General features: G+C 42.3%; 1 protein-coding gene across 1 annotated transcript in view; it reads right to left on the bottom strand.

Annotated features, from left to right (window-relative positions):
- The window catches only part of xkr6b (XK, Kell blood group complex subunit-related family, member 6b), a 55,909-nt gene extending 37,494 nt beyond the window's left edge, over positions 1-18,415 (bottom strand). Inside the window, exon 1 of the mRNA XM_073492250.1 lies at positions 17,847-18,415. Within this exon, the coding sequence (XP_073348351.1) occupies positions 17,847-18,415 (569 nt within the window). The remainder of the gene's footprint in view (positions 1-17,846) is intronic.
- Between the last annotated feature and the right edge of the window lie 3,723 nt (positions 18,416-22,138).

Raw genomic sequence — 22,138 nt, 5'->3', positions numbered from 1 at the left:
AAGTCTTGGATAAGGGTTTCAGAAATAAGATTTTTGCCGTTTTTAAACTAAAACCAGAGCTATGAGGTGAAGGAGAAAGTAAGGATTGTAATGATTTTCAGATCACCTTCAGCAGCTATACTGACAAATGAGGGCAAATGCATTTTATGCTGAGGTGAAGAGCGGTTTAAGGACAATGAAGGACCTCAAGCTTTTCCTCCCTCTACACCTGTGCCAGAATTGCAGGATGTCTTGATGAAAAGCTTCCGAAAGGTCTCATTTGAGGTGAAACTGCACATACTGTAGGAGCACAAACTCATCACAGGGCAGATTTTATGTGTGCTGTCAGCCTGTGGTGCATGACGGTGCTGCATATTGCTCCATGTTTTGTTGCATCCACTTGTCTTCAAAGAGCAGAGATTTGTGCCCAGTGGGGAGGTGAGAGAGAGGAGAGCTCGACCATGCCAAAAAAGACAAAGACAATCGCCACACGACACACGACAATCTGCAATCTCTTGTGGCAGTGAGGGAAAAATGCCAGACAGGACACGCCAAATAAATAAGTAAATAAATAAATAAATAACCTTCTCTCTCTTGGACCCTAAATGGGTTTGGGAATGCCTCAAAGTCCTGCACGGAAAACACAATATCAAAAGAGTCCCAAATCAAATCAATAAGCAGACACTCAAACATTTGACAGTGCTGCTTGATTTTTGTATTTCCAAGGACCTTTCTCCTCGGTACAAACCAAAAGAATTCCTGTGCTGTGTTTTTTTTTTCTTTCTTTGCCTAGCACTCGCATAAATGTTAAGCTTATTTCAAAAGGCTCCATGATTAAACATCCCGCTAATCTTGGCGCGTTCTACATAAAACTCCACAGAGCCTAAATCCATTTATTGGGAAATGTGAGGGGAGGCAAACATAGAAAGAGGAGCTGCCGTCAATTTCCAGGTCGAAAATGGCAACTTTATAAATACAAGAAGTGTGGGGGGGGGTATATGTTTGCCTGTCACTACTCATTGAGGTTTGGACATGTACATTAGCAGAATGGCTCATCAGGAATACTGCATGTGTGAGAGAGAGAGACAGAGAGAGAGAAAAAAGTCTGCATGTAAGTGAGTTTGTTTTGTTTTTCCTGTCCTTGAGTCAAAGAAATACCTAAATACATTATAGCAAATAGTCTTTAGTTAATTAAAGATTAGATGCAAACCACTCTAATTGTGATCCGTAACCGTGTTAAATAAAATCACAGCTCTAGCTTTGAAAGAGATATTTATGGTCTCCTTTTTGTTGTTTCTTCCAAACCTGTAATCCATGTGGACGCAAGGGAGTCGCAGTGGCAGTTTTCAAACTGTTAGGTCCCTTAAAGGAATACTGGACTAATCCATTCAGACACGGTGGCTGAAAATATCTCACTGACTGCATTTCATCCTGAAACCACTGCAGACAAAGAATAAAGCAGAACAATGTTCATCCACATCCTGGACCCAAAAATTGACAAGTCATGTGGTAGATAAATAAGCCTTGCATGCTAAAAATTATTATGGGAAATGTATTTACAGTATTTGTGTTTGTATCACTGAAGAATTTCAGCAAATGGGATATGTGTGTGTATGTTGGTGCTTGGACATGTCTGGCTTAAACATGGAGGACTCTAAATGATAGCAATCAACGTTGTGGGTACACAAACATAATATTTAGATCTCTCAGTTTCACTGTTTCATACAGTCTCATCAAGGACATCTGGACCCAGTTTAAATCTTGTCCAACTGAACATTCTTTGACTCCATAAACGTCATAAATCCTCAGCTCCTTTGATAAATGGTGTGCCACAGGGGTCAGTTGTTGGCCCGCTGCTGTTTTCTGTGTTCACACTTCTCCATGGCCACGCACGATCTGATATCGCTTTGTTGGTGTTGTTCTTGGAACACCATAATTAATGTTGATCCTATCATCACTATGATTCCTGGTGACCAGTCACACATTTTGTGATGTCATAGCTTTGCGACTCGGAGGGAAGAAGGCCGTTAAAATAAGCACATGGGAGAAGTTATCCTTTCAAACACGTGTTAAACGTTTTCAAAGGATATATTTTAACCCAAACCCTGTTTTGCTAAACCTAACCAAGTATTTTTGTTATCTAAACCTAACCAAGTATCTTCTTTCCTAAACCTATCCAAGTATTTTTGTTTCCTAAACCTAACCAAACAGCAAACAAAATAATAAGTGACCTTAGCGTAAAAACAATAAGTCAACAGAACAACTATATGTTCCAAACAGGATATGAACCCCAATCTTCTGGATGAGAATGTTGTACTTAATCCATTCAGCTGCAACAAACAGCTTGCTCAAGATGTGGACTTTGTTGTGTAGAAATGATGGTCCTGGAACAACATTAATTAGGATGTTCTAGGAACACCAATACAGTGTTTTTTTCGACACTACGAGATGGCCCAGATACTGCTTCTTAAAATCACTTGAATCTCATTGGCCTGCAGAAGATGTTAAATCCATTGAAATATTATAATGTTATTATATAACATTGCAAAGTACCAGATCCTTCTTTCAGCTGGAAGATTTGCAAAAAGTCATCCATGCTTTTATTTTGTGACGCCTTGTTCACCTACTTTAGCAAATCGTCTGTTGACTCCAGATGGTCGACGACTCTGCAGCGAGGGTTTATGAAAAAAAAAAAAAGACGTATTTCACACATTATTTCAGTTTTAGCTTCTCTACATTGGCTTCCTATCAGTTACAGGAATGATTTTCAAATTGTACTCTGAGCATACAAGGCATTGCAAGCTCAAGCACCTCTATACTTGAAGGAGTTGTTGTGCCCTTCAAGCTCTTCAAAGGTCAAGACTGAATCGACAGCTGTTTGCCGTCGTTACTCCTCAACTATGGATCAGCCTTTCACAGCCTGTCTTTCATGCCCGCTATACATTGAGTCTTTCAAAATGACTTTCACTAATGAGGATGTGAAACTGTAATAATCCAATTAACAAAGTTACACCATGTCTTTCTGCAGAGCTGAACTTCACGGCAAAGCATCAGATGTTTTACACCATACCATATGAGATGAGTCAAGCGCTTCTCAACACTCATTGTAACATAAGGCAAAAGAACATTCACACCTCTTACAGCATGCAAGCATTCACCCACACGCACACATTTGCATTTACACGTATGAGTGAGAGGCAGGTGGTTTATGTACAGTATATAAGGAGCAGGGACATAAGAGTGACATCAGTGAGCTCTTGTTGCTTTCGCCTAAACACACAAGCATACTGACCAAAGTGTATTTTAATAACCCTGCAGGGCCTGAAGCATACAGGCTGTTGTTGATATGTATTCACTGTGAGGGCAAACAGAGTGGCAGTGAGGATGCAGTAGAAACAAACAAAAAAGATAAAAGGAGAAAAAAGACTGATGGAGGCAAAGAGGGAGGAGAAGTGGGAAATTAAAGGAAGAGAAAGCAAATACAAAAAGACAGACAGGAGGATTAGAGGCACAAGAAGATTCAGAGAAGAGAAAGAAAAAATAAATAAAGTAAATAGGTCTGAGTTTCAACATCTGAAGCACACTTGGTCTGACCCATTCCCTGTCAGGCCTGAAGAGGTGGCGATATGTGACATCTAACTGATCACTGTTGGACTCCTGAGCTGATGACCTCTCTGCTGTCATGCTCTCGGTACCTCCTCAAGAACCCAATTTAGCTCTCCTGGCTCGCCAAGGAAACAGCCACCCAGGCACAAACATAAGGAAAAGTGGAAGGACACACTGAGGACAGTGGTGGACTGCTGAACAAGGAGGCCTGAATATGGGCTGTCCTAAATATGACGAGGCACCTAACATTATGTGGGACAGCTGAGATCTTTTGATTTGATTTGAAAACCAAGCGTCTGGATGCTGATGGTTTATATATATTGCCGTCTGGCAAAAGATACAAAAGTATCCGCTGCCAAGAATGACTGTACTTAGTTGTTCTGCATGTAAAATACAAGCTACAGCAGTTATTTGACTCTGGTCTCTCACTGCCACGCTGTTTGCGTGATTTCGCCATAATTTCATCTCGTTCTCATATTAGCATAGTGACAGCCTTCTAAGTGAGCTGAGACAGCAGCACGCACGCTCCGCACAACAGCCGCGATTTTGTGAAAGGAGTGTGCTCTTTCGACTTTGCACGCAGTATCTTCATATAGCTCATTTCTCAGTGAGTGTAACAGCTCACTAAGCAGGGTATCACCATGCAAATATGAGACTGAGAAGAGAGGCGACTGCGAAAACCCTGCGAGTGTGACACCGTGAGAGCGAGAGAACTAACGGGGCTGTTCAATTATTTATAAGCAGAGATTGTCTGTTTATCAAACTGACGCCTGGAGCGTCGACCATGATTAGACTCAAACAATGGTGGTCCTCTCTGAGCAGTGCTGATGCAGCTTCCAAGACACAGCCCAGATATGAATAAAACACAGCCAGCATCAAAAAGGGCTGGGAAGTGTGTGTGTGTGTGTGTGTGTCTTTTTTAACAGGTTTGAAGTAAGACTTAAACTGTATTCTCTTTCATCGTATCTGATTGAACGATCTAACACTAAGTTGTAAAGGATCCACTTACATTGTTTATACACCTGTAATGGATGCTTTTTTTGGAAAAGAGTTATAGTTGTTCACAAATGTATTAACACACAGTATTATTAAATCTGCTCCCAGTTCTTTCATTAGTAGGTTATTTGCAGTCACGTGATTCCGATGACGCGTGGAATTCAGATGAGAAGGAGCGGAGTTAGTTAGTTATTGTTGCTATGTATTGTTGTTTAGTTACACGGAGTCCAAACCCTGGCAAAGGAAAGACAAAATAGTAACTTTAACGCTACAAAGTAAGGAAACAGTTAGCTTTATAGTTGCCTCAAAGTTACAAAGTTGCCCTTACAAGCGTTATCCAGCTTTGCTTCTACCGACAACAGACGAAGGTTTGGGCAAATGTTAACGACACCAAACCATAGATAATTAAAAGATCTGTGATAGTGCCTTCTACGTAGCACTAAGGAACTTTGTGTATCACTACATCCTATATCACTATGTACCATAAATCACTACCTGCCCTCTATCAGCAGTTTGTGTCATAACAACAGCATGACGTGACATCATATTCAATCATTATCAGCAGTATACTACTAGCATGAATATGATGAATATGTTATAGATGTGCTTTAAGTTCCCAACAGTGCATAGACTCATGTCTATTTTAAGCAGCATCAGAGGCCTTTCCGACACTTGTATTGGTATCAGAACAACCGCCTGTTGGGTTTATTGTTGTAATATGTCTTTAATTGCTTCAACACAATTTATTTGCTTTAACTACACTGAAATGTTGTTTATCAGTATGGTAGCTCGGAGTAATAGTGGTCTTACATACTGACAAACTCCAGTGTATTCATGAGTGTTGCAAAATATGCATCATTGGATAAAACACAGTGTTATCATCACGACACATCCCGCCAAATTTGAAACGACCAATGACAAATGCTCCAAAACTCCTGGTTTGAGGAGGATGCAGATAATCACATCACTTCTTGAAGCTCTGAAGACAACATCGAAATCCCTCACTGGCTTCTCACCCACAAACTAGTGCACACTGCTGGCCAGGATTTATCCAAATCTGTCAGATTTCAAACACCCTGTTTAAACCCTGGCCCACTCAGGCTTTATGGTGTATTGTGCAGCTTCATTTGCATTCATCTTTCATTTTATTGGTTCCTTTGTTTTGCCTGTAAAGCACTTTGTATGTGTTTATATAGAGTATATAAAAAATAAGGTTACATATTATTTTTTATTAAATATAAGTTCAGTATCTTTAATCTTTGGTTTTAGGCATCCAACTCATGAGGAAAATATCTGGCTCTGTTTGGCTTTGACTTTCTTCACCTGCCACTTGTTTTCTTCCACTTCACACTGGGCAGGTTGTGAGCAACCAGCTTATATGATCTCCTGGGCTTAGTGCAGCTTCTCACAGCTGCATGTGAACATTGTTTTGACTGGAGCTGAAAAGTGGCTGAAGCCTGCACAGCGTTGCATTGTGGGGTGTCGAATCTCAGTGGAATCTGAAGTGCTAGCAACCCTCTCACAACAGAGGGAGTAATTTGATTTGGTGGTAAAATATTATTTAATGCACCTTTAAAGACCCTTGGAATGTTGGTTAAAGCCTCTCCCTTTTCGCAGCGTTTTGTATTGATTTGCTCTATTGTGTGTAGTCTTTTCAACACAGCATAAATAAGTGCCTGTGAGAAGCTGCGAATCCAAAGAAATGCCGTGTAGAGTGAGAGGAGGGCCATTAAGCCACAGGTTGGCTCGTGAACCGAGGTGTAACACTTTCCTGCAGAAATGAGACGTTTTTGTCAGAAGAGGGAGCAAAAGTGAAGGGAACGGCGGGATGTGGGAGATCTGAAAATGGGCTCTGTGGGGAGTAAAAGACGGGTGGCATGGCAGGATAAGGGAGGGAGGAGGTGTTGAGTTGTAATGGGGCAGGAGCCAGATGCTCCAGTTTCCTTGACAGAAATGGAGGTCAAGTGCAGCTTTATGTGAAGGCAACGCAGGAAGAGAGGCACAGACGTACAGAGAAAGACGGAGGAGAGGGAGGAAGTATGATGACTTTAACTAGTGGTAAGGGACACGGTGTAGAAAGCCCCATCCTTCTAACTATAGCAAATAAGGAGGAGGATAAGACGGCACAGAGCAACGCACAGTGTGGTGTCTCCTCTCAGGATGGATGGAGGGGGATAAAAGGCTCTATGAGAAGCCTAAGAACATTAATTGGTATAAGTGATAGGGAGGGATAAAAATAAAAACATATGTTAACTTTGCAGGGAGGACAGATGGTAATGCGGTGGCTTTAGAGTGTGAAGAGCACTAATGGATAAAAAGAGTGTACGGGGAGAACACATGATGATCTCAAATAGTGCATCTGGGAGTGGAGGCCTCACCTATTTCAGGAAAAAGCATAAATATATATTAAGAATACAACTATTAGGCCGTGGACTCCGGATGAACAATGTGTTGTGTTTGAGCATCTCAAATGGCACTGGAAATTCTCTGGGCCCGGGTAATGATTCTCTAATGTGCAAAAACATACATCACGCAACATGCACGGTAGTTTGTTGTGAGCACGACAGAGCGAACTCAAAGGAAAAGTTGCAACGGGGCAGATTTAGATTTTTGTTTAGAGGAGAATGGAGATAACAGACAGCTGCGGGGAGGATTGAGAATTGAACCGGCGCTGCCAATATAATTGCCAAACAGAACGAGGCACACACCACATTGCACAAACAGCAGACTTCAGAGTCAATAAATCCTTCATCGTCATGAGCCAAGTTCCACAAGCGTGCGAGCTACAACTGTAGCAAGCACAAATGAAGAGTGTAAACATGTTAACATACACGAGAGCAAATTGAAAAAATACCCTGGATCTGGAATGAGACAAATTTAAAGGACAAGGCTGACTTTAAATAAAAAGACCAGATCCAATAATGAGATAGTCGATCTCAAGAATACTTTCTGAGCTCCCTACCCAGTCCGTGCACTCAGCTTCAAGTCCATTGTGTCCTACTGAAGACTGAAACCTTTAATAACATATTTGTAACATGTGATGCCTAGTGGCTAGTTTGGCATGCTAGAGACATAAAATGTCCCCTTTAAGTATCAAAATTATAATTAAAGGTAGATTATAAATATATTTATATTTACCTGTATACATATATACGTTACACTATGGGTCGACTGATTACTGGATCCGATATTCAGCATTTTTCTGATTATGGGAATCAGTGTTTTGTCATCCTGATTGCCAATAAAATACATTATTTAAAAATGTGCTACTTTGGCTTTGATGCAGCATGTAATCTGCAAAGTAACTAGTAACTGAAGTAGTGGAGTAAAAAGTAGAATATCTGCCTCTAAAATTTCATGGAGTGGAAGAATAAAGTAGCAAAAAAAAAATAAAAAATCTAAATTGTACTAAATGATAGCACTTCCATCACTGATTGAGAACTAATTTCATCTGCAGAGTAGTGCACATTAAGTGCTCTTGTGTTTGTGGGATTGAATCAAAATACACTGGTGTCCATGTTTTTTTATAATAACATATAAAAATGTTACCCGGTGAGCTGGTGTGGCTCACTGATGTGTTTTTAATAGTTTAATCTCTGTGCTCTGAGGGGAAGTGTGCAGGAGATGACTTTTTGTAAAAAAAAAAAAAAGAGAGAGCCGGGGGACGGTGGGAGGAGTTCGTTGTCCACTGGCTGCACCACCTCTCTCTGATCTAAGTGCCTCGAGAAACAGGACATGGAAATGTGTAACAGCCATGGTGTGTGCGGTTTTTTTCTGTGTATCCGCGAGCAAGAGAGAGGCTGCGACGTGAAACCGCATGTAAGGAGGTATATGAAAAAAGAGCTACTCTTGACTCCCCTGGGGTGTGGATTGTGTGCGTACACATATGTATGTGATCTGCATACAAATCTCTCTGGGAACCCATCTGCCTGTGTGCTTAATATTCCTTCATGAGAGCCAGCCTGTCTCTGTCTGTTGACCAGTGTTAAGAAGGAGGATGTAACAACAGGGCCTTCGGGCTTCTGCTACAAAATATTGTTTTGCTCAGGAGGCAGGCCTGAGGCGGTTAAATCAAGCATCATCACAGGCTCTTTATTTCCATTCATTCATCCTGCACTGAACTTAAGAGCTCTCTGCGGTAACAGCGAGTGTCAACGCCTGTGGAAATGGGTGATGAGCTCCTATAGCCACACTTTCATTTAGGGTTTTAGGCTTACATGCAGAGGTAAGATCAGCAACAATATTCTGTTAAAACTTTTTTATAATAGACTATTTAAAGATGTAATTTGTGAAATATTGACAGAATTCAAAGGTATCTCCAAAAACACAGGGGAGAGCATATCACCAGAGTAACGAACAACCGCTGCTCTCTGCTAGCTACTGTTAGCTAATTAGCTCATGGCTCAGTTAGCCGTGGAGCCAGTAGCCCAAGAATTGGTCTGGACAGGGACCTCAGATCACAGGGGTAGTCACCACAGGTAATGAGGCCCAACTCAACTGGATGTGTGACCAAACTGGGAATGAACACAGAACCATGACCGAATGAGATCAGTTTGACAACAGGGGATACAGTAAGGAGGCGATTTACAGCAGCTCTGGCCAAGACTTTGACTTTAGAGACGACAAGACGCAGCAGGCGGAGACAGAAGAGGCGGGAGAGTCAGACATCAGCAACGAATGAGGACTGCGCGTAGAGCCTGAATATTTTCACATCTTACTCAGTGAAATAAGGACTTATTTCAACTCAACCAGCAGTGATGGAGAAAAACAAGCGAGGAAAAACAAACCAAGAATGTGTCGATGACTTTTATTTCGTCAGTTTGAATGAAGGCAATTAAGATTGTCTCAGTATAAGAGTGGAAGGTGTTTGCGTGTAATTTTCTGTTTATTAAGGAAAATTAAAGTAAAAGTATTGAGTTTCTTCACATTTTGTGAGTTTATTTTGTTCGTTCATTACACTAGTAGCTTTTTTTTAAGATGTGAAACATTTGGATTTATACAAATGCCGCACGCAGAATCAAAAATGTTCCAGCAATACTCTCTAATTCAATAACTCAGCTTGAACTCAAATGATGATGACACTGAAGCAAAACAGCAATTTCAATCCCTTTTTTCATATCCTGCTCCCTTCCTCTGCTCCTTGAGAAACTGAAGCGCATATTTCTGTATCATTTCAGGCTTTCTCCCTCTTTACCCCCGGCTGCGATAGGTTCCCATGAAAGCCGGCTTGTCTCGCATCCTGATAGGCTCCTCTGTCACATAATTGGGGGTTTTCTCGGAGCGCTGGCTTTAAAGGTTTGTCCCCTGTTATCAGTGCTAATGAGAAAATGAGCAGCGTTGCACTGATATGTTCCAGAGCAGCAATGGAAGTTTAATGTGCTGTCTGTAAATAACACACAACACAGTCAGATGTGTACTCTAATAAAGATAAGTGCTCTCTGTCTGTGCCTGTGTGCTCTTTTCTTCTTCTGCTCTCTGCAGAATTGAATATTTTTGGTTGGGCTTGTGTTGTTTTACTGTGTTTGTTAAAAAATGAACATCAAGACTCAATATTTTTTCCCATGCCTTTACGACAATGGAAAACAATTGATTTTTTAAGGAGATTCCCAGACTTATTTATGCTGCCAGAAAACTGAATGAATAGCCAACCCAGTCATCTATCTGTCGCTTCCTTCACTCCAAAAATACTCCAGAGCCTCCACTGCGGCGAGAACAAGATGTTCCCATCTTTCGCCATTTTAAACTCTCAATACATAATTATATGGAATGTAACCAATTTATCCGAGCCTTCATCTTCGCCCTCTTTCACCCCCTTAGCTATGTTTTCTCCCCTGACAGGGCAGCTGGTTGCATTGTATCATCTCAATGTCTCGCTTCACCGCATGTACAAACCTTTTTTGGCAACTACAAGCAGCCCGGCCAGCCAAGAGAGGCTTTTGTCGACTCCTTCCCAGTCTGTATTAATATTTACCAGGCTCAGAAACACAGGCAGATGTCAACCATGAGGCGATTCCTTCGTGTTGCTCGGTGGTGAGCCCACTCTTGTTCTGGATTAAAGTGTAATCCAAGCATCAGATTTGTGGTGTTAAAACATTTTGTACAATTGCAAGTGTCTGTGTGTGTGTGGGGAGGGAGTCCCCACTTCTTTGGATGCAGCAGAACTGGAGTGTTCCTTGATAGCCGAGATGAAAATACAAGATATTTACCAGCATATTTTAAAATCTGATTTTGCTCTCTTTTGACCCCTACACATATGTAAGATTTGCAGTGCCAAAGAGTGTTTTTCACTTTGGCACTGAACTAGAATATATTATGTTTTTATACACAATCAAACACGCAGTAATACAACCCACACACTCAGTGTAACATTAACATAGATCCTTCTTTGTAACCCTAACGCCCTCTTTATTTCAATGTACCTAGTTGCTCACAGGATACAAACTCAATCTAACAAAGTCAACATTTCTGCACTGTTTAATACAAATACAAGAAACTAAGTGTGATGTAAGTACGAAGCCTCCTCCAGCTTTAACTACACACAGCAGGAGTCCAAATGTGCACTGAATCTGATATTAAACCTCAGAATATTAAAACCTGGCATGTATCTTATCTTCACTGTGGTTATTGGATGCTGTGCAAAACAGTGGTGTATTTGTCTTGGAGACTGTATGACACCCGATGAGACAGTGTAAATCAATACACACTCTCAAATACACAAACCCCAGTAGAGCAGCAACTAACGATTACTTTCATTATCGATTCATCTGCTGAATTTCACAATTAATCGTTTAGTTCGCTTAATGTCAAATAATGGTGAAAAATGCTCATCACAATTTCCCAGACCCCAAAGTGACGTCTTCAAGTTGCTTGAAGATGACTCGATTATCAAAATAACTGGCAATTTATTTTCTTTTTAATCAGTTAATCACTGAGTCATTGCAGCCTTACACTCTTCAGTGTGCTTAATCTGTTACAAGGCTGCATAATGTGGAAGGTGCCAAGAAAATGCATTAAAACATATGAAGTCAGGATTTCAGCACTGGACAGCTCCCACAAAGAAGAGCTGAGGAGTCTTTTTTCAGGAGGGACAGCTCCTGAGTCTGTTCAGTATTTAAATCTTTCTAGTGTGTCAGCTAAAATGTGCGGACCACCACACCCAGATCCCTGCAAAAGTGGACTATCATCCATACATAATCTATAATCCAGTCATACTGCAAGATAATCAAAAGACATCTGATTGGTTCTAGATATTCCAGTTGAATTGGAGCAAGATGGTTTGAAAGGATGTTTCAGACAAGCTGTGTGTGGTAGGGATTACATTCGCTAATGGTCATTTTGAGAATGTACAGGTGTTTAAAGGGGCCCTGCAGCAGTTTAGTATTTCATTTTTGTAACATCTGAAGACTCACAAGAGATAGATTGGTCAAAATCAAAACATCAGAGGCCGAGATATCCTGACCTTTAGTCTCTAGCAGTGCTGGATGATATGGCCTGAAAATAATACCACCATATATGTTTGTATAATTGTTATTTTATTATAACGTTTGCATGGCTTTATTTCTGAAAGTACAAGCGAAGATGGACAAGAAAGGATGAGAGAGAGCGGGAATGCCATGTAGCAGAGGGCCACAGGTCAGATTTGAAAACCTTGGGCCCAGTGGCGGACTCAGGATGTTTGAAGGGCAGGGGCGAAAAAAAGGGGGCACCAGCTGTATGCGGTGGGGCACCAGCGAGCAGAAAGTCATGATACACTTATTGTGAACTGGAAGGGCACCCAAGAGGACACTTCACCACGTTTTGTCCACTGGAAGGGCACCCAAAAAGGCTATTGACCCCCCAGGAAAAGACACTTACACCATATCACAATATAACAATATCCCAAATCTAAGACAATATATAGTCTCATATCGAGATACTCTCATATTATTGGTTATTTTACCCATCCCTTGTCTCGAGTGTGGGTCAGGCTTCTAGAAAGCTGGATCCTACATTTCCCATGATGCATTTTCATAATCCATTTCGACCAGAGCCTTCATTAGACCCTCCTCGCCTCCTTATTGTACACATCTTTCAAACTCCACTCCACATGGTTTCTAACACTTCCCTTCTGTTAAAAGTGAAAAATGTCTCAAGCTCAAGCCAAAAAATATTTTTTTCAAACTTTGAAAAGCCCCGTCCAGAACCACAGAAGACATTACACAGCTGTTTTCCAGATGTGGCGCTCCCTATGATGAGTGAACTGAACTTCGTGCATAATATCAGTGGAGTGCCCTTTTAAAAATGTTGAAATATTTAGTTACTGTCTGAATTTAGGTTGGTCTCAGCTTGTGAGAAGCTACTGAAGATTGCCTGTTATGCAATATTTTCACCTCAAACTAAAAAGGAAGAAGAGGAACAGCACCACACCCAATTCTGCTGGGATTTCCCAACAACAAAGAGCTCCCAAAACTTTCTACATGGATTTCCTCGGGGGGTCAGAGATGGATGCAGTTCGTTTCCACTCAGACGCTAATTTGGGTTTACACTGATTAAGCTGTCCATCCTACTGCCAGGAGACCTCGGTGTATGTGTGATCCACTGCCTGCCCGAGCGTATGTGAGCAGAATCTCTAAAGCTTAAGGGGACACCGTCAGCAGTGCCGGCGATTCGCAGGGAGGACGACATGAAAGAGCTGCGGAGAGCCTGGATTACAGATGGGAGAGGAATCCTCCTCCCATTCGGTCGACAATTAACAGGGGAATAACTGCAAAACAAGCCTGGTGATTCTGTCATCAGCTCGGTCCTCAGGTGCACAGAGGGAAAGCGGCTAATTGAATGTAGAATTGAAAACAGGATTGAGTAATGAGACATGATGAGGCAGTGTTTTTGACTCCTTCAAACTTCATCTTGTTTTCTCGTGTTAATGAAGGCAAAACATTTCACAAACTGATACTGTAGCAGCTTGTTAGGAATGGCCGTGTTCGTTGAAATCCAGCCATGAAAACTGATTATTTATTCCCCATATGACGACGAGATACTAACAATTAAATGCACCATATGTGTCATGGAATGAAAACCTAGATTAAGTAGATGTTCAGCAATGTTCACACCCCATGATACAATGTAAAATAATAACATATGCTACCTATTGGCAGTCTGGCCTCTCACAATGGCTAATAATCTCCATATCAAGTGTTAGCCCTGTGGGTCTGAGGCTATGAACTCTCACTAAGCTGACAAGAGCAGCTTTTGACCCTCGACCCCCGAACCAGCAGCCGGGCGGATCATGTCCGAAGGGAGACAGTGGCCTGACAATGATCCCTCGCCCTGGGCTTCGTGCTGTCACAACATACACACCAACACATTATGTTTACTTGAGTTGCTTATAAGCAAGTTTCAAAACACTCACAGTTTGGTTCCTCTTGGCTCAGGTTATTACAACTGTACCTGTAAATCTGAGGCTAGTGGTGAAAACTAAAGTTGGTCCACACGCTGTATTGTGGTACGTTTGTCTAATGTGCCTTAAAACGTGCATCACTGTAGGTAGAGAGCTACAACAACTGGTTCCAGCTTCTGAAATCAAAGGATTTGCTGCTTTTCTATGTCATTCATGAGAGTAAATGAAGAGACTTTTGGTTTTGGACTGTTGGTTGGACAAAAATTGTGATGGACATGGTTGGGCTGATAGACGTAGCCATTGTCCATCACTGATGGCTGACCGTCATCTACCACCGAGCCTTTTAATCTCGTTAAATAAACACCGATATCGTTGTCCATTGCTATGTTTCACTGCGGATATCGTCATATGCCAATTTGGGAGACATTGCCCAAACCTAGCGATGAGCATTTTTTGTTGACATTTATGGACCAGGGGTTCCCAAACTTTTTGACAACACGGACCAGACATGGGTAAAAGCACAATGCTGCCTAATCTACTGCACAACACACATGAAAATGTAAATAAAATCTTTTTTTTTTTACATTTTAATGTTAAATGAGAATTATTTGCCTTGCCATTTCCAGGACAATAAATAGCAAAACACAGTGCAGTACCTAAATGGCAACTACATCAGCACCTTTTGTTCCTACTGAACTACTCAAGGCCTGGTTGCGGTCCACTGCCTGGTGGTTGGGAACCCCTGTTTTAGACCAACAATTAATCAATTAATCATGAAAATAATCAGCAGCTTTATCAATGACAATTATTATTAGATTGAGCCCTTGCAGAAAGCAAGTCCTGCCACACTGCATACTGCTCCAAAGGTTTATTAACAAATCAAATAAAGGTGTCGTTTTTAAGCCACGAAAGCAAGGGATGTGACCGCAGGATTGATGCATGTCCACCAAACGTATTCATAAAAAGAAAATATTTGGAATGTTTATATACACTAGGTAAAAGCCAACATAATTGATAAAGTACATTATATGCACATGAATACCTGAAGACACAAGCAGGTATCTGTTGAACAATTTTCTTTAAAGGAATAGTTTGACATTTTTGGGAAATATGCTTATTAGCTTTCTGGTGATGAACTTGATGAGACGATTGATGCCATTCAATCTACGAGAGTGGTATTAAGTCTCTGACAGAAAGCAAAACAAGCCCAAAATTAAGTCATTCCTCAAAATGTTCATGGTAATATTTCAGCCCAGTCGCCAGAATAAAAAGTAGGCATTGTACATTTCTGCAAACCACAGATACAATCAAATATGTGCGTGTCATACATGACACATCAAGATTTCAGATGGTCGACAGGATGGCGATGTCTTGACAGCTGGACGAGATGGCTACCACAGCCTAGCAGTTAGCGTTTCTGGAAACCACAGATACGTCCATGGTGGACATTTGTAGCAAACATGGCACATCACATTCGCATTATATGCTTAGCTGACTTTCACATCACGAGGTGGTGGCATTATTACAGCCAACATGGCTGCCAAACGGCCGACCACAGCTCAAGTCACACCAGTGGATATTCTTATGGACACCTGGGGATATTTCCAGCTGATATGGTGGCTATTCTTTTAAGTGTCCTAAACAAACATAAAGTTGCAACACAAAGATGCATTCAGTTTGAACTTACTGCGGTTTGTCAGAAACGCACTTAGCTAAAATTTATTCTCGCGACCGGGTGGCAACCAGGCAACAGACCACTGTTCAAGATGATGTTTCGACATTTGTAAGGCTGAAACCACTGGATATTATTAACGAGACGTCAGAGCCATTTCCAGCCGTGTTTGTGGCGACAGAACCACGTAAGACAAAACGTGACCTTTTATTAAGCCTTGCAGTTTTGTGCTTTAATTTAACCAGACCAAATCACAGAGCTGTCACAACATAAAACAGGAAATTGAACCTAAAGAACGTAGAGTTGCCAACATTTATTCTGGCGTACATTATGCATCCAAAGGAACAGCTGGGGACATCTAAACATCTTTATGTGCTAGCTGCATGTCATGTGACTCTTGCAATGATTCTTTCAGTACATCCTGTCCAGTGACACCACAGAAAGTCACCTTCCTTGTGCACTTTGAGTTACCAACCACCACAACCACCAGCACAAGCCAACGACTCTGACCGTGCACCAGCTCGCAACTCTCTCCACATCTTCTTCCCACGACAGATATGAGCAGCATAATCAATTGTACCACAGGAGAGTAAATGAACTTGAGCCAATGCAACTGCAGCTAATCAATATAACAGGCTTCAGGTGCAGCTCAAAATGAGTCTGATGAGAAATGCAGAGTGGATTGTCTCATTCTGGGAAAAGCCATCTTGACAGGGGGCACTAAATTGATCCTGAACATGAGAGTGAAGATGCTTCTCTCAGCCACATGGAAAGAAAATGAGGCTTATTTTCAGACTAAACTGTGTGTGTGTGTGTGTGTGTGTGTGTGTGTGTGTGTGTGTGTAACTGGATGAGAAGGTATCTCATTTAAGGCTTCTGGCATTTTTTTCTTTCTTTTAAAAAAAAAAAAAAAGGTCAGTGAGTTTCAGTTCGGATTTTACTCTCAGCCTCAGCATGTGAGTAATTTAGCCCCTGGCACAAATGTTCTCATGCATTAGACCACAACAACAATCTTGGCTTTAGAAAAAAAAAAAAAAAATCCATTTTGTCAGACGAGGAGCTGAGGCAGCTGTCAAACACAAATACTGTAACACAATCAGTGGTCGAGCTCTGGCGCACACACAACAAAAAAAACACACACTGCAGACGTCGAACCGAAAACCAGAAAAAAAAAAAAAAAAGTGAGGATGAAATGACGTGACCCCTTCCACTCACTCTCACAGTGTGCTGCTTTACATTTTCCCAGCCGCTGGCAGGGCAGCCGTCATGCGTTACTCGCTTTTTTTTTTTTTTCCATTAAATGCCAGCCACTGCGTCTGTCTGCACCAAAAACAACTCGCTGCTCACAAGCATCGACCGAACAGCCAGAACGGAGTAGACGAGCTGCGCGCACCAGTGTCACATTTTACTACTACAGCACTGTAGCGGCTACATGTCACACATTACGCGCGGAGACGTGCACCTTGAGCATCCCCGCGGTCCCCAGACGCGTCAATTTGCATGGCCGACAGAAAAAAAAGCAAAAAAAAAAAAGAAAAGAAACGGATTTGGGGACCAAAGATGTCGAGCGTCGCAGAGGAATCGATGACATCATGTCTGTGGGGGGAAGATGTAGTTTTGTGAGCCGTGAAAACAGATGCTCGTCTGGCCTCTAGTTGCAGAGTTGGGAGTATTTGACGCGGGGAGGGAGAGCGGGTGAACCGACGCGACCATGTGTAGTGTGATGCACTATGATGTGCACGGCGCGCCTGACACACACACGCACACGCACGCATGCACACGCTCAGACAACATACACACACACACACACACACACACACACACAGGAGCGCTCAGCTTCTACCTGTCCGTCTTTGAACAAACAGCCACTCTTTTCCCTCCCCACACAAGCGCAATGGCGCACTGTGATGAAATAATCACAAAGCGGTGCAGTTTGGTTGTGGACACGCTGGGAAATTACTGCAAAAGAGCGTAAAATTAAGATATGTTGGAAAATGCAAATGCGGGCATGTGAGTGGAGACTGTGGGGCGAGCGTAATGGCATCACCACGGTGCTGATTTTCACCCCAGTCATGTACACAACAACGGGTTATACCAGGTGACAGTCAAGAGGAGGTTAGGAGGCTGAAGTGAAAGGAGAGCGTGAGAGGAGCGGGACGCACTGAGCTTTAGAGCTTTTAACCGATTGTTTTGAGCCAAACTTTCAGGTTGTCTTACCTCCACACTTGTCCCAACTGAAAGATGTGAATGATGGTCTGCCAGACCCAGACAGAGAGGCGGCAGCACCTGTCTCTCTGCAGACCGAATGTAGCTCTTCGACTACTCAGCCCCTCCACGGAGCCCAGTCCGCCCCCAGTGAAATCCTGCACAAACCACCTGAAGCTCAGGATCTGGACCAGTACCGAGGGCACCAAGACGAAGAACAGGGTCAGGCCTGACCACAGGAAGTCCTGCTTGTGGTAATAGTCGATGGACAGCCACAAATCGGTCCCCACGTCCCAGAAAAAGACCAGCATTGCCAGGATGATCCACAGGCAGTCCAGCCAGAGGCGCTCCTCCTGCGGTGGCCGCGCCGCATCTCCCCTCTTCCCCTTCCCCTTCCCCCGGAGGTAATGCAGGCAGGCGCTCCGGCAGCCCCAGTAGCACGACGAGGTGTTGCAGCAGTGGCAGATGTGGAATGAGCTGCCGTCCCGATTGTCGTCCTCTCCCGTCCCCACCACCTCGTCCAGGTTGTGCAGCTGGGCGAAACCGGTGACGACCCCGCGACCATCGGATTTCGCTGCCATCTTTCCCTCTGATGTTTCCACCTCCTCCGGCTTCCGGGGTTCGTGACGACACTTCCCTGACACCTGTTTTGCACCCCAAATGTTGGAGCCATCTAAAAGCGGGGTGTCAGCGCGTCGCCGTCGCTCACTCTGTCCCCGGATTGCGCACCGGTGGCGCCACGGACGCAGCACATCTTGTCTCGCTTTCCCTCCGCTGCAGATCTATCCCCACCTGCTAACAAACAATCTAATCTACAAGTTCAAACAAACTGAACGTGGAACTCATGCATCCAACTGTGGTGGACCAATTTTCTACCTGTGCGCTAATCTTGCTCCCCGCTGCTCAGTTGTTTCCCCTCTCTGCAGCTCTCCTCCAGCTGCAAGCTGAGTGCCATGAGCAGACCGTCCCTCCACTGTCCCACGCCGACGTAATTCATCTCCCCCCCCCTTCCCCTCCCCTCCCCACCTCTCCCTTTCTCTCACCCCCTCCTTTCTCTCACTCTCTCTCTCACACACACACAAACACACTCAGGCACGCACAGTCTCTCCCTCTCAACGTGGTTGTTGCCATCTAGTGTCTTGTTTGAAGCCCCCAAATATGCAGGAGTGGACTGACTGCATGATGTAAGGCAACATGCCTCACCACCACCAAAGGCAGTCTTTCCTGTTGTTTGAACGTTTGAATCAGCCACAGTGACACAGTGCGGGGTCACTTTGTGTAGGAGGAATGAAAACAAAAGCTCTTTTTTTACTTGTATTCCTTTTTAAAGACTTTATAGTGACCTTAAAGCGCCTTTAAGTGTTTTGTATTGTCCCTTTAGGTTTCTATCAGCATTGCTTATCATTAATATACTTGAGATATTAATATATTTAATCAGAGAAGAGTAATTTCCACACAAACAATTAGAAATTAACTCTGTAAGCCAAAAGGGCAAACTGTATCCTCCAGGGGAAGACAGCATTTATCTATAGGTGAATCTATAGGCCTCTGGTATGGTTGCTAAGAGACATGTTGGGTCTTCTCCCCCTCAGCATCAGCCAACAAGGGGTTAAGCGTTTGCTGAACATTGACGCTTTCCCCTCTGGTAGCATGTGCGAGCAAAAGAGCTGGTGAGTCCGCCGCAGGCTCAGAAGCAGCCCAGTGATTAGACTGTACCCACTGAGCTGCCACGCAGGGTCAGATCCAGTGTGAGATTGATTGGATCATGTCCGCTTCAGCCCTGCTGCCAGCGGCTCTGCTTTCCTGTTGTGGATGCCAGGTTTCATTGGAGCTGTCCAGTGCTGAAACAGTGCTGAATGTCTTTTCTATACGTCTCTCTGAAGAGCCTCGTTGAGGTTTTAACCCTGAAACACAGTCTTAAGCCCCTGGAAGAGGTGGGGAGAGGGCAAAATGTCCTCGATTTATAAAGACTGTAATATTTTATTTGACCCTCAAGGGGCAATTTGAAGGTGAGCTGGTTTGTAAACACGCAGACAACTCATTCACACGCAAAACTAATCTAACAGTACAAAATATGAGTGTAAATGTGAGGTTTGTTATGTCTAAAAGTGCAAGAAATGCATTTATTAAAGGTGAACTATGTAGTTTTGGGGAGGAAATACTAATCAGAAGACAAACAAACTAAATAAACAAACTCTCTTTGTTTCCATGACTGAATAAACAAACTGACCTTAAAGGACAACACAGTTCATACTGTTTTACTTTGTTTATATGTGGCGGACCCTGCCACCTTTCTAGCTTCAAACAGTGTTCCGGGGACCTTATTTTCCCCTGAGAACAGCTTGTTTATTCAGTTATGGAAAAATATATATTTCTTCAGTTTGTATTATTGCCTCATTATTATTGTAATTATCAAATTCTGAGTTTGAATTTCTTCTACAAAACTACACAGCGCCCCTTTAATCCATAAACAGAGTAAAATCAGCATCTCATTTATCTATAGATCACCACAGGTGTCTGGATTAAACCAAACATCATTTCTGTTTCTTTTAAACTTGATTTTGTCCTCACTATGATAGACACTCAAAAGCATCCATACACACATTAGACACACAACACACCCTCTTCATAATCATGACAGTATTACAAGGCCAGAGTAATATTTAAAGTTTAGACTTAGAGATTCATCTGATTGAACACCCACATGAATTCCAATACAAAAACACTTTAACTCAAATGATTTCGACTCTAATTATATTAGAGTATGTCGGTATGAGTACAAAATCATGTGAAGTACAGACAACCTTGGGCCAAGAAAGGCTCAAATAAAGGCACATCACCAAGCAGCCGCATCAAGAATGTTTTATTCAGGCATTTCAGTTAATGGTATGTTTAAATAATGCTATTATAACATTGAACTGGATGTGTTTTGGTATTCAGATAGAAGACAGATTTCATTTCTATTTCAATAGATATAATAATCTACTTGTATCAGATATTTTGTCACTGTGATCTGTATGTTCTGTGATTTTGTTGGACTGTTCTGTACGTGGAAGCAATCCTTCCTCTGTGGTTCATCCTGAGGTTTCTACCTTTTGAACTCTTCTAAAAGGGGTTTTGGGGAAGTTTTTCCATTAGTGGAGTCGCAGGTCTGAGGACAGGATTATAAAGCCTCCAGAGGCAATGTGATTTGTGATTTTAGGCTATGTAAATAAAACTGACTTGACTACATTTAATGTGAATTCATCCATTCCAGACATGTTTTAAGACATATAACAAAAAAAAGTTGAAATGTGTTTCAAAATGTCTTTAATTATCTGTAAAAAAAAAACAAAAAACAAAACAAAACAAAACTTCTTCAACTAGACTTTAGTTTAACTGGCTTCCAAACTAGTTGTGAGTTCCAGCTTCATGCTCATACGTACGTCATCCTGCAGAGTGATGCTCAAACGTTCAGTCATAAGCAAAATGTATTTTTGAGAGGAGTGACGGTGATATTATCATCATATCCTCCTCTGCTGATCTTGTGACTAATGACACATCACATCAAAAACCTCCCCCAACTTTCCATCAGCGAGTAGATAATGACTGAATTTACATTTTTGGATTAACTTATCCTTTAACACATTATGGAGAGGTTTTCCTGTCTTGTACAGCCAGGATAAGAGTTGCCACTGGACCGGGGAAATGGAGCCCAGAGGAACATTAATTTACCTACTTAATTCTGATTGGGTTCACTGGACCAGGTCTTCTCTGGTTTCATGTCAAAACAACCATATGTTTTCATCCAGTGCTTATAATATACCTTACAGTACATAAGAGAGCATTGGCTGCGTGCTTTGTATGATCCCATTTACAGTAAACCGAGCACAACTAAAGATACTGCGAGGCTTGATTTAATTATTCTGTAGTTATCATTAAAAGCTGTCACAGAAATGACGATAATCTACAAACATCTTTTATTTGTGGTACAAATACATCAAGTAAAATTAGATAGTTTAGCACCTGTCATGGTGGACTGTCACTTATTTAGTGAAATAAGAAAGTCCATGTTTTTATAAATGCAGGGGAAGTCACAGTGTTGCTGGGTGTAGCTGCTCCTCCGGGCGCAGAACATCCAGGAAGAAAAATTCTTTAAATGTGATCGAATGCACACAAGAGGTTGTGTGCAAGGTACCGACAGATCATGAAAACCTGTTTCATCTGAGTAGCCCCTCATTTTCTCCTCTTCCTCAGGGCTGTTAGGCCTTTTGAGCTGCGCACCAGATGCACACTCAGCTCTAATGTGCAGAAGATTGTAGGCA

The sequence above is a fragment of the Pagrus major genome, chromosome 22 (genome assembly GCF_040436345.1).
Source record: "Pagrus major chromosome 22, Pma_NU_1.0".
Classification (NCBI taxonomy): domain Eukaryota; kingdom Metazoa; phylum Chordata; class Actinopteri; order Spariformes; family Sparidae; genus Pagrus; species Pagrus major.
The sequence above is the reverse complement of the archived record's forward strand: the minus strand, read 5'-3'. Positions and strand labels throughout refer to the sequence as shown.